Here is a 13,896-nt window from a genome sequence, read left to right as displayed (position 1 = left end):
CCGTGTGGTACAAACCAACAGAAGAGCTACTATGGCACAAATGGCAGATAATTTGGATAATGTGTCATGACATACACTGCTTGGACCCCTGCTGTGTATGGGGCTATGTACACATGGATTGGACTTGTTGGTCCAATGCATCCCTTAGATCCTCAACACCTATCCGGCCACCCATATGATGCAACAGAAAATAGGATTCATCAAACCAGGTGACCTTCTTCCATTGATCCAAGATCCAATTTTTGCATCCCCAGGTACTTTCAATGGTGGACAGGGGTCAGCATGGGCACTCTGACTAGCCTGTGCTAGCAGAACATTGATGTTGCATCTTTTTAAAATTCTCTTTTGTTTCATTTTCTGCTCCAAAAATAGCTCAAGCCAATCCAATACAGATGTTTTCCTGATGTTTCTCATTAACATTCTTTTTTTTAATTATTATTTTTTTTATCAGACAAAGGCAACATGATGTCCATTTAATTGGTTTGTCAATAACACTCTATTCAGAATACAGTTTTACTGTCTGTTCAATTCTTCACAGGGTGCAATTTATATCTGTGTTTGTCAGCCTGGTCCTCGGTCCCCTCCAAATGATCCACATTTTTGCTCCCACCCGGACAGTCCACGTTTTGGAGGGAGCAAAAACATGGACTGCCTGGGTGCCCCCAAGGACCAGGTTGAGAGACACTAGTTTAAATTGTCCTCATATGATCGTAACTATAATCATGATACTAACAGGAACCATAATGCATGGTCTTTCCATGGAAACTGTCTCCTCTGTAAGATGTAAGATGTCTATCTTAATTTTTTTTTTTATGTTTGTGACACCTACAGTTTTATGATAATACCATTTCTTATCTGATTGCTAAATCAATTGACATTGATATTTTGGGGACTGTGAAGTGCATGTTCATTAATGAATGCACATTATTGCACATTACCAGTCTTAATATCTGAAAGACAGGTGAAAATGGGACGACAGTTTCAAAGATGTATGCAAATGGAACAGCTTACAGGTTTCCTAGCGGATTTTCTTAATAAACTGTGTATTTTCAGGGGAGGTCAAATTCATTAATTAAATAATAATAATAACCCTGCATTTTGTGTTTCAGCTTTGACAATACTTTTGTATTCATATCACATTATACTGTATTACAGTTTTATGGAAATCTTTATATTAAAAGCCTGTAAAGTAACTGTACCACTAGCAGAAACCTTTTTGCTAATACAGATCATGGACTTGTAAAGCTCTTCTGGTTGTTTGCACACATCTTCACAGCCCTTCGCGAAGGACAGACTAAAGGGCAGTATCCATGGTTGTTTAAAACTGTTTAATCACTTGGCAATTCACTATGATTCTAGTACCACTACAAATACAGTTCTAAGTGGTGTCTGCATGCATATCATGCTTTTCTTCCTTGTGAATAATGCAACATTAAAGTTGGAAGTTTGTTTGACATTGATTTATTTTGCCCCCCAGTCTAGCCTAAAAATCGCCATTTGTTGTAAACATACTTTACAAGTAGCTTCTACTACTTCTACGGGTGCTTCTACCCGTTTTTACCCAGTGATAACTTCATGTTTTCATATTAGCACTTCAAAGTGTATTAAGTATATCCATTTTTTAGTCACTTAACTCTCTAATGCGTGTAATACGGTGTGTAATATGTTAATATACACAGTTTCAGGGATTTAAAAAGGACAGAAACAATGGTCATAAATTGTTTAATCTGGAAGCACTTTTCCTGCACCTTCATGGCCGACACGTTTAAACCAATGCGCATTGAACGCCTCATTTTGGGTCTCGAGATTACAACGTTAAGGGAGTGCCCGTTAGTTATTATAGGAAGCTCCGCGTGCTCTCGCGAGCTCGTTGTTTCCTACTCAGCGGTGTAAGATGGCGGAGGCAAATTAAGCCGCAGCCCAGGTAAGACATTGAAATTGTGTTTTCTTGCATGGGTTCAGTTCGAGATAGTGTGGGAAGTTGTTCGAAAGCACGAAGTGTTCATGAACACTTATTTAAAAAGGTCCGCGTCTTAACAAGGAAAACGGGACCAGAAATTCTGTATTATTTTACCGTCCAGGGTCGGCCAGTCAGCTATGTGAACCGCCATTTTTAATTTGCAGTTCTACTATAAATAGTTTAGAGATAGTGTCGCATAAAGAGTCGTAAAAAGTGAATTTTTCCATTTACACACAGACTGGGTTATTGGAGATAGCCAGTTATATTCATTTGATTACTGGAGACTAGCTAAGGCAAGTCATATGAAGAATACAAGAATACCCGAGAAGGCGACATACAGGCTTTTCTTCGGGTACAGCAAAAATGATGACAGATCCCATTCACAGAATGCATGAACTGTGAATATTGTCTCAGGCTCTGTGTGTCTTACTTAACCCACCCCACCCCCACCCACCCCACCAAGAAATGAATCAACTGGTTAACTGATTATTAATCTGTTCGTAAAAATGAAACCATGAAGGCCCAGTGGATCGTCACAGGGCGAGCATTGCAACTAAGTCGAATTTTAAAATGTCCATATATGTCTGTGATTGAGCCGTTAAACCGCATAATTGTACAAACTTGTGATTTTCTTAGACCGTGACGATTACTTTTGCACGGACTTAACTCCGCTATATACGTTATAAAAAGATGACCGCTGCAATTATTTGCCGGTGCTGTACCGTCAGCGTTGCTGCTTGGCCGCAGCTCTGTGTTTGCCGCAGTAGTGCAAAGTGCTTATATTGGAATGCAAAAAAGTGGACGGTTTTGTTTGTATATTTTTAACGCAGCTTATATGTTAATAAAGTCCAACCTCAGCCATGTTTAAAGTGTGTTACGGGTAGCATGTTTGAAAATTGACCCTTATGGAATTAACTAATAGTAAATTACACCTCACTGCTGTATTTGGTTGTCTAACTATCTTAATTTCAATGTTCTAATTTTAATATTCCGATTGACAAAGAACAAATAACTTTTACACACGGACCCAAAATCACAATTCGGTCTTTTTTTGTTAACCATTTAAGGTTTGTGCTGCTGATCTGGGATCTTCCTATGTCTGTGCCAGACTTCTGACTATCAGCTGTAGTTTCTGACTGAAATGCAGGCACTTTCATGCTCGTTTTCTTGACATTTCAAATATCGTTTCTGGTCGTTTTATAGCAATAACGGAATTGTAAGTCTATCTTTTAAATGAATTATTACATTGGTTATCCTCATTGGGCCATTAACTTCTTAAAGTCTCAAGTCTGTGCTGTTGAACTTGAGGCTTAAACACTTCAGTAAAAATAAAAGTTCTGAATGTCATCTAACAGGTCTTTAAATGTACTATACTGGTATTTTACGTCCTGGGTGATCAGTTTTCTGGGGGTGATGTATGGCTCTGTGGACTGAGCCTCTGTGCCTGTGATCTGAAGGTCGCTGGTTCAAGCCTGGCCTCAGCCGAATAGTCGTGTCTGTGGGCTCTTGAGCAAGGCCCTTAACCCCCAGCTTCCTGGGGGCTGCAAGGTGGCTGCCCTTTTGCTGTGACCCTGAAGCCTGTATGGAGGGGGAGATGGGGCAAAGTGAAAGAGAATTTCCCAATGGGAATTAGTATAGTCACTTTTCACAATTCTGTTCAATTGTATTTTCATGTGATAATTTCACCAGGAGGCTTTGTCATGATTATTTTTTTGTAGCATCATAGTACATGTTGGTTCCTCTATATGTGATATGTAAACGTGTGTATGTATGAGTAAATTTGCATAGTCTTTAAAAGTCTTATTCTTGATTTCTTCCTATCATTTCCCTGATAGAAACTAGGACTTATTTTTGGCTTGAGTTGGCTCATGTTGGTCATCAGTAGTATAATTGTGAGTTTCTATCTTTTGACAGCATATGTTATGCAGTTCATACCAAATCTATGTTGGAAATGTTCTTTTTAGTCAAGTATAAGTACTTTTAACTGTGTGTATTCTACTTGGTGTCATGGTGAAACATCACTAGATATTCGTGTAATTCTGTTGAAGCAAGCATCTGATGAAAATTTATGGTTTGTCTTACATGTTTTAATGGCTAATGGTTGGGATTGAAATTCACCAGGAATGAGTGCTAGTCATCACAAAGCAAGATCATCTTTGGTGGATTAGACCTTTAACTGTAACTTTGTTTTTTTGTGTCACACCATTATCGCTGAGGTAAACTAAGGTGCCACAATGTATACAGCTTTCTTTTTTTTCCAATCTCTAACAATGATTTAAAAATCTATACTAAATATTTAAAAACATTTGTATCCAGCTCCTAATGTAAACACAAATTTCACAAGATGCATAAGACGACAATGTCTCTGAGGTAATCATTTCCCCTGTAGAACCATATTTTTTTTATAGTATTTAAGTGCCACAGAGATCTATATATTAGTGGCAAGGTGATGTTCAGGGAGAGCTAAGATGCACTGTTTTTAATTCCAGGAAGTTTCTTTATCAGATGCCTCAAATATTTCAGGTCATTCTGTGCAAAAATATGCTGAGTCCTGCAAAGTGTTAGCAGAGATGTGAATCACTGAGTTGGTTTTCTGTGAGCAAGTCTCGCTGTTTTGTTACATCATGAAAGTACCGGTGAAGTAATTTGGTTTGATTCAAGGGTACAATCAAAGACCGGATGTATGATTTCTAATGTTTTAATTGGATTTTCAGTTAGAAATTGGAGTTTGCTTTAGAACCAATAAGGGAAAAGGAAGACTGTTGCAGACATGAGCAGGAAGACCACCATTTCTAATGATTTACACCCTTGAATAACAGATACCCTCCATGGTGCCCAGAACCGCATTATGATTTAATTAGAGTAACTGTGCTAGACCCGATGCCAGGAGATGACTGGCAGGTTGACCATCAAATACTCACATAATGTTCTGCATTAAATTTATGGAATGGAAAGAAGTTGTGTGTGTGTGTGTGTGTGTGTGTGTGTGTGTGTGCAGTATTTTGAATTATGTCTTTGCACGAGTTTCTGCTGCTTCGGAAGATGTCAAAGTAGCCTTTCATTAGAAGCCTGAGTGCAGGGTTAAGATATACCCTAAATATTTTCATTGTGTAGGCTTCAGTGGTACACAATTCAAGACTCAAGATTGTTTGTCACATACATGTTGTACAGTATGTATTACCTAAGTCGCTCCTACTGACATGAGTAAGTGGTATGAGAATTTCCATGACTGTGTTTAAGATTTTAACATGAAGGACAACCGATAATGGTGTGCTGGAATAAACGGAAAATCACCATAGGCGGTGAACTGTAAGACTTACTACTGCTAATTTAAGTCCTTTTTTTTTAAAAAAAAAAGAACTAATGCATCGAGGTATTCTGTTATGTTGTGTGAAAAAGTGGGACGTGTATATAGCCATATTGCTCAGCTCGTGCATAGTAAATTTATCGTTATGTGGTATTAAAATACTTTAGCAATTTCTGTCTAGCAAGCTGTCTGCTGAAAGCAGAATATTGAACTGTAAAGTGGCACATCATTTGTTTACAAGATTTAGTAAATGGTTGGTATCTTTTGTTTTACAGTGTGTTGGGCATTGTTTATTCTGCCTGTATAAATCTGTTGAAGCTTATAAGAAGCAGTTGGCTCATAAATGTATTAAGCTATTCACATGCAGTTTCAGTATTTGACCTTCAAGGTGGTTTTAAAGTTTGAATGGCAAACTTGACATTTGACCACCTGCATTAATAACCATTGTAGCTCCTTTCCAATTCCTAAACTTGATCCATTCTAAACCATATGTGACTAAACTCATTTTAAAGATTTATACTAGACAGCTGCAGAAACCTCATCTATGCTGTGTGGAATGTGAAAGGGGTCCTCTTTTTTATGTATTTATTGCTTTAAGACAATTACACTTAAAACACTACACTGCTCGACATGAAAGAAGTAAAACAAATACGCAAGTCATTGACAATCTGTTTTACGCATGACTTAGACACACGGCTTATACAAAGGGAATTATAATATTGAACCTTTGAAGAAAGTTATAGCAGCTGACAAGTTCTTGATTGTTCTTGGAGTAGCCTTATGGAATTTTGCTATAGCATGTTCAAGAATCAAAATGTCCAAAGTGTAGGAATGCCACACAGTGGACAGGTTAACATTAGGCTCAAACCAACCCTTCAATATGGCTTTTTTTGAGGTGGTCAAGTCAGAGTCATCTGCTAATAAAAGTAATCTAGGACATAAAGGGATGAAAGGAGTCCTCTTAAAAACAATTTCCAGTGTAGTAAAAACTGCAGTATCAGATACAGTTCATACAGAATTTAACCAAATTGTGTAATCCCCATGTCTGGGTTTGTATCTTCAAAAATATTTTAGGCCTGTGTTTCTAAGGCATTTAATATATTTGTTACCATTAACAACTGGTAATAATTCAAATATTTTGTTACAAGATGTGGTCTCATGAAGTAGAAAGGGGTGTTTCTTCACATCAGGATCGAGAGGAATTCTTGACTTGTTTCTGTGAAGATAACTGTTCATTATTTTCAGCCTATAAGTTTCACTAGGAAAACTGAACTGACTATTGCAATGAGGAGCTAGATGGCCAGTTTAACCATGAAAGGTATAGATGAACCAAGGGTGTTGGTTTCTGTAAACTGGATAGTGAATATAGGAAACGGTGATAATCTTATGATAAATGTCCTTTTTGTGCTTCACATACAATTTTTTTTTTCCCCCAAAATTTCACGTCTTTTACAGATCTCAAATTGTCACATATGTATGATATATGTGCCAGCTGAACCTTTAAGTAACTACATGAATATGCTGTCATAGGATTCTAGTCAGCTTTTACATCAGAAGTGTCACAATTACGTGATTTTTTTTAAAAAGTATTGATAAAATTCGCCTTGTCAATTACTCTGCAATATAGCAGAAGGAAGATGGCGTATAATGGATCAGGTCCAAATATAGACCGAAAGCGTCGGTTGTGTGGAAGCACTTCACATTAAAAGTGAAAGAAAATGCAGTCATCTGTCAGATTTGCAAAGCAGAACTTAAATATCACCACAGCACAGCTGCAATGCAACTACATTTTAAGACATTCAAGTTTGACAAACTCCCTCAGTAATCTGAGGTTAGCTGTAGATATGTGACATTTAGCCTCCCAGAGAAGCCTAGCCTGTTTTTGTAATCGCTTTAACGTAAATCATTTTGCTTAATTTACTTTCTATTATTCCTGTCTCAAAATAATCACTGCTAAACCGGAAGTTAACCTTGTTGCTTAGCCACACCATCTTGCATAATATGGTACGTTAGGGGTGGTCATCAAGATCGATCACAATAGAACTTTGTCAGAAGATGTCTACATTCTACTTTTCATCATCATAGAGATTGTGACCTGTGATATCCTCCCACTGATGTTTCCAGACTTCTCATAAAACTTTGATTGCCAGTAATAACATGGATCCAAGCTACGTTCACAAACCTATGGAATGATTTCCTTCTAGATGGCTGTGCTGATTGGCTGAGTTACATCACGCGTCTCTATCACAGAGTCTCTTTCATGCATGACATATTTGAAAAACAAATTAAATGTGAGTTATTGACATGGCCAACAAGGAGCTGGTGCCAAAAAAGGACTTTGTCAGTGCTGAAAAATCTGTGCTATTCAATGGTTGTCTGACTGCTTTTACCACAGTTTTAAATAACGTTTCTCAGGTTCTAATGACCATTTTGAAAACAATATTGCAGACTTCTGTGCTTTAAATGGTTATAATTCAGGCTTGTTTGAGTCTATATATTCTTGCAGTATATTTCAAAATTGGGAAGAAATATCACAATTGATATTGTGGATTGGATTGTGTGTTTAAAAAGATTGTGATATGATTTTTTTTGGGAAAATCGCCGACCCCTATGTTACCTAATAACCATATAATACTTATTAGTTTTGTGAGCGTATTGTGTGTTTTGAGTAGGACTAAACGTTAATTGGAAAAGTTCATTGCAGTTTTTAAAGTTTTTTTTTATATTTACGAGTTGAAAATTAGCTATAGCCAAATAGACTTTATTGGTAGATAAGTTTTATCAAATAAGTTGTTGGTGTTTGTGCCATCAGACACAAAGTGCCAACAAATCGCTTGCTTTGCTCAATTTTGTCTCTATAGCAGCCATAATATTTCCATACAGTGAAAGACAAATGTCTTTTTCCTTAAGTTCTCATTCACTTTTTTCCTCCTCGGCCATTTTTGTTAAATGCATGTGAGTGAGTCAAAATAACAAGCGTGAGAATGATTGATTCAGAGTGTGCATGCAGAGCTCATGCTAAAGTAGTGATGGTAGACTTTACAATTGCTTTTAAACATATACTAGATAATGTTGAAAAGAAACCCTCATTAAAATTGCAAAGCTTGCTAAGTTTTGTTTCCTGTGACAGTAAAAATATTTCAGCGGAGCCTATTGATGGCCTCAACCCACCTATCATGGTCCTTGCAATGTGACAATTAGATGTGCACAACATGCAATGTCATTATTGCACAATGTACAAGCCTTATATTGAGGGAGGATAGCAGTGCTGCTTTTGTGGGTGCATGAGTTTATGCTGGGTCCTCTGGTGTCCTCCCACTGTATAAAAATGCAAGTTGAATGAATTGGAGAGCCTAAATAGACTGTATGTGTGTGTGTCCTGCAGGGGGTTGGTTCCTGTCTCACTCCAATTGCAATATATAATATAAAATTGTTTTATGTTTATTTGATTTCTTGATTAATCATCAAATTAATAGAGTAATATACCAATTGCTATAATCGATAGTGACAGCTCTGATTCAGAGAAATCTGTACTTTGTGAAATACATCTGAAATCCAGCATATTTTTATACATGAAGTGGTGTGACTGCAGAGAGGATAACCATTCTCAGTGTTGATTAGGGGACATAAAAATGTGAGGAAAGGTATATTAGACTTTTGTTGTGCAGAGATCAGGGTTTTCAGTAGATTTGGCTGTGTGTGTGTGTGTGTGATGCAAAGCTAAATTAGCGGAGGAAACTAGATGAGAGCATTTTTCTTGTGTAGTGGGGAACTGGTTGAACTTGTGATTCATTAAGACATTTTAAGTCTGTTATCCTTTGTATCACACTGGCATGGCTGCACTGGGGCTTGTATAGCAATGTTCTGGTGAAATGCTGTTCTGTTTATGTAGTTTCCTAGTTTGTGATATATCGTAATTGGCAAGTGGTAATTCAGCATATTTAATAAATATAAGTGAATGTAACGAGTTTCAATCGGTTTATATTAACTGCAGACAGAAAAACCATCGTTGGGGAAAAAACATCATCCACTGGAATACCAAAAAAAAAGAAACCCTGGAAATGTAATGTTTGATATACATAATGACAAACATGATTGCAGTGTATGCAGCTGTACGCAGACGTACGAGAGCGCCTCAACTAAACAAGCATTACACACACACGGACACACAGACAGCAAACCGACACATTCAGTGACATGATAGGCCCTTGTGGATGATTCAGCGGATGCACAGCACGCTCCTTTCCATCCTTCCCCCAGTGTATTTAACGTAAGAGTGAAGTTAATGGCTGAACACTTAACCGCTTTTGTTCCTGACGATTTATAAGCGCCGTGTGTACGTGTTCGATTAGTCTGGCTGTACTTGTGTGTTCGTGTTTATGTGCTGATGGAGGGGAGGAGTGTCGGACAGGAGGCCTAAATCGAAGCCGGGAGCTAGAGTAGAGCCTTTAATTCCGAGACCTCCGGATGTGGAATACTTGGCTGGCGCTGGCTGGTTCCGCGTACGCACATTCTATCACAGGTTAAGATCGCTGCACCGTCTCGAATGAATAATTACTTACACATTACGGAGTTAAAAAAACGACAGAATGAGAAATAGGTGCCGTGGTTTACCAAATAATTTTGACGACTGTCGCGTTCACTAGCTGCAACGGGGCTAAAAGTAGCTAGCTAGCGGCTAATGGTCGACTGATGCCGATTTGACAGCCATGAGAAGTCTCTTCTCCGGAAGAGCATAATTACCGTCCGATCAGGTATTTGCTCCCAGTCGGATGTTTTTGCAACTTTACATTGGCGGTATGTGTCTCCCTGCACCGGGCTACGGTTATTCCGCGTAGTGCGGAGACCTAAATGTGGCGGCTCGATGGCTAACACGGAGGTAGCAGTTTCGATTGGGAGGCTAGCATGTGATGGCCATTAACAGTGCGTTTTCCACTTCTTTTCTGCTAGAGTGGTTTAAATATGCCTCTTCTCATGGAAAGCCAGCTGGTTTTCGATTTACTATAACTCCGACACCAGTATGGGCCGCTGATAATCGTAGCACTTAACATTTGTACCGCATTGTTGCATACGTGTTTAAATTGCGACGTTAAGGTTAAACTTCTATTTTGTGACGTTTCTTTTTTGTGTGTGTGCGCGCGTTTGTGTGTGTGGGGTGTTTTTTAAACTTCATCTATATTGTTATTATTGAAACAGTTACACATGCCTAAGATCGTTAATATATAGTGAAATCATCTGTTTGGGCGTGAACTGATAAAAAAAAAAATCTTCTTGCATTGCCAGTGGTATTTGTGAGGGCCCGCATGTCTGTAGTTTATCAATTGTTCAAGACCTGTCAGGTACCTCAGGCAACCTTACTAGTACAGTAAACCTGGAGAGCAGCGATGTGAGAACGTGAGAGGGAATGGTGGAATCTGCTGTGTTAGAGGCCCATATTGATCAGAAAGGACAACTAGTTTTGCCATCCCCCAATATTTTTCCCTCCCTCCTGCCTGTAAGACCTCAGAGCACACTGCAGTTTAATTTCATGTAGCCCTGCAAATGCCAGTATTTAAAGGGCTGTGTGACATGGTGCTTTTTGTCTGTCAGGATTTGTGTGTGAGAAGACTTTGTGTCTGTGTGCTTGTCTGCATGTGGTTGTACTACATGTAGTGTGGTGTTGGAATTTAAAGGACAGGCTGGCTGATGTGGCTGCGCTGTCAGACCTTGCAGCCGGGATGTAAGCTTACCTTTTGGACTCTTACTACTGTTTGTGTAACAGTGGTACTGATGAGTCGTGCGACATTTCCTGTTTATAACATTGTGACGGTTTGTCAGACAGGTAATACAAATGAGCATGTATGGAGATGAACCTTGTTCACTTTTGTGGCTTTTTAATTCGGCCTTTCTTGGTGTTTTAATAAGCCTGTAGGACTAAAAAAAATATTTGACTTATTATACCCAAATCTCTGTGTAGAATGGCCTACATTGTATTATGGTTTAACCATGCTCTTGTGACAGTACAAGCGATGTCATGCATCTTCGCACCTATACTATTGGTCCGCATCTTAACACCTTAACTGGCCTGCCGGACATGCTTCGTGGAGCAGCACGGCTCACGCGCTGTCCCCTCTGTTTTAGGTTTTGTGAATGAAGGCATGCTGGATTCATGTTGCCAAATTATTCACAGTAAGTGTTTTGGGAGTACAGTCCTAAAGTCACTTCAGTCGTCACGTTACAGATCACACTGTGATGAGTATATTCTCTGTCTCTCTCTAGGAGCAGGAAGTAGGAACTAGTTAAAATGAAAGTTGACAGAACCAAGTTAAAGAAGACCCCCACAGAGGCGGTAAGTTGCCTGCGTTGTCTGTTTGGATTGTGGGGGAATTGATCACGTTTTTGTACGTCTGTCTTGTAATAAACTAATCCAGCTCCTTCGTTCCTGACCCCAGCCTGCTGACTGCAGGACGCTTATTGAGAAGTTGAAGGGATGCAGCGACGAGCAGCTGCTGCTGGAGCTGCAGCACATAAAGACATGGAACATTGGAAAGGTGAGGGAGGGGAACTGAGGCCAGGCTGCAGCCTCAGCAGTGTCTGGGCAGACTTTTGGAAGTATAACACACCGGCAGGGCTATAAGAGCAGGATGTTTTTTGGTTCAAAAATATGCTTTGGCAGCTGTTTGGAGTTTTAATATCGGAATTGAACTCTAAGAATGAGACCTCTTTACAGTATATATTTAAAATATACACAATACCCACACATTCAAAATGTTTTACACCTTATATTTGTAATCATTAATTTTACGAATTGCAAACTTTTTTAATGCTGACTTAAGATCAGTTCTTTATATGTTTATGATGAGACTAGCCATCTTTAAATCTGAAGAAACTAGTATTCTTAGCTGAAATTCTGTTAAAACTGGCAAGAGCTTCCGTGGTGTATTAAAGAGGACTCCGTTTTCCATCTGGTCAATCTGAATATAATTCTCACATGCCTGTCTGACTTTCTCCAATGGTCGTCTTGCGATACTTCTCTTTCTCGTCTACTAGTGTGAGCTGTACCACTGGGTGGACTTACTGGACCGCTTTGATGGGATCCTGTGTGATGCCGGCCAGACTGTGGAGGACATGTCCTGGCTGCTGGTGTGCGACCGGGTGGACAATGGTCAGCTGAAGGCCCTGCTGCTGGCCGTCCTCAACTTCACAGCCTTGCTGATAGAGTACAGCTTCTCCAGACACTTGTACAGCTCCATTGAGGTATGGGTGACTGCCGGAGATGCTCACATTCTCACAGCTGCCCCTTTATCGCCACAGGGACTCGACATGCTTCTTTACGACTATAACCGATGAAATTAGTGTGTGAATGTGCCGTTTAATGAAATATACAGTTAGTCCTAGTGTTTAACACGTTTCTCCTTTTGGTCTTTGCAGCACCTAACAACCCTTCTAGCATCATCTGACATGCAGGTGGTCCTGGCCGTGCTGAACCTGTTGTATGTATTCAGCAAGAGGTCCAATTACATCACAAGGCTGGGCTCTGACAAGAGGGCGCCTCTGCTGGCGCGCCTGCAGCACCTGGCAGAGGTCTGTCTCTGTACAAAGATCAGTGGGGGTTTGGGAATGGCGGATATGTCAAATATAGACTGGTGGAGTTGGGGGAGCAGTGGTTCTCAGATGTAGGCCAAATATAGATTGGTTAGGTTTGGGATTGTCGAATATAGGTCATGTATTGAATGCTGGGATTTTGAGAGGCAAATAGAGAGTATGCATCCACTTCCTGTTTAATTGCCACCAAAGTGTTTTTAAACATCTTAGGCTTTTTGCTGCTACTTTGGTTTAAGAATTATGAGAGTGAGTTTTCATGTGCGGTTAACTAAAGTTAACTAAAACTTGCTGGTCTGCCTTGTCTTTTTAAAGAAAAAAAAGCCATGCTCTCTGTTCTTCTTGTACGTGTCTTAGTGTTGCTGGTTTATGTCCTTCTGTCTTTAGAGCTGGGGAGGGAAAGAGAATGGATTTGGTCTGGCTGAGTGCTGCAGGGACCTGCCCATGGTGGTGAGCTTTGTAAATGATTTCTATTGTAAATCTGTGAGCTTAAACGAGCAGTACATTTGTCTAATAATGCTCTGTGACCTTTAAACAAACACCACACCAAGCTGTCTAATCATGGTATTCCTTATGCAGGTAATAAGGCACTCATTTAATTTCTTAATGAAATTTCTAAAAAGTGCCATTATTATTATTATTATTATTATTATTATTATTATTATTATTATTACTACTGCTACTACTACTACTGCTACTACTTTCCATTTCTGAACTCGGTCTCCTTCTTTGTGAGCAGAAGTACCCTCCCAGTGCCACAACACTGCACTTTGAATTTTATGCCGAACCTGGGTCTGAGGTTAAAGCGGAAAAAAAGGTATGGAATTCAGGCCAGCCGACTGTCCAGAGGCAGAGCTGAATGTTGTTTGAACTGAAAAAGATAAGACAGGGACAGAAATGACATTAAGTGTTTCTCTGGTATTTGATTCATGCCCCACTTTGTTTGGCATTTAGTCAGTCAGTAGATAAACTGATCTAAGTTTGCTTGTATCAGAGGGGAAAAGGTGCCCAGACTGTGACAGAATGGATGGCAGTATGCCCCATAGTG

General features: G+C 39.4%; 1 protein-coding gene across 17 annotated transcripts in view; it reads left to right on the top strand.

Annotated features, from left to right (window-relative positions):
• The first annotated feature begins 1,862 nt into the window (after positions 1-1,862).
• Positions 1,863-13,896, top strand: part of huwe1 (HECT, UBA and WWE domain containing E3 ubiquitin protein ligase 1) — a 64,717-nt gene continuing 52,683 nt past the window's right edge. For 14 of the 17 annotated variants that reach the window (XM_072702057.1, XM_072702058.1, XM_072702053.1 and 11 more), the window contains exons 1-8: positions 1,867-1,924; positions 11,388-11,435; positions 11,526-11,595; positions 11,699-11,797; positions 12,297-12,503; positions 12,678-12,830; positions 13,236-13,298; positions 13,588-13,665. In XM_072702057.1, coding sequence (XP_072558158.1) covers positions 11,551-11,595; positions 11,699-11,797; positions 12,297-12,503; positions 12,678-12,830; positions 13,236-13,298; positions 13,588-13,665 — 645 coding nt within the window. In that variant the 5' untranslated portion in view covers positions 1,867-1,924; positions 11,388-11,435; positions 11,526-11,550. Of the gene's footprint in view, positions 1,925-9,425; positions 9,538-9,688; positions 9,790-11,387; positions 11,436-11,525; positions 11,596-11,698; positions 11,798-12,296; positions 12,504-12,677; positions 12,831-13,235; positions 13,299-13,587; positions 13,666-13,896 lie in introns of those variants that run through there. The other 3 variants (XM_072702044.1, XM_072702045.1, XM_072702046.1) reach the window with 3 other exon arrangements.

The sequence above is a fragment of the Paramormyrops kingsleyae genome, chromosome 18 (assembly GCF_048594095.1).
Source record: "Paramormyrops kingsleyae isolate MSU_618 chromosome 18, PKINGS_0.4, whole genome shotgun sequence".
In the NCBI taxonomy this organism is placed as follows: domain Eukaryota; kingdom Metazoa; phylum Chordata; class Actinopteri; order Osteoglossiformes; family Mormyridae; genus Paramormyrops; species Paramormyrops kingsleyae.
This window is presented reverse-complemented; position numbering and strand designations above follow the sequence as displayed.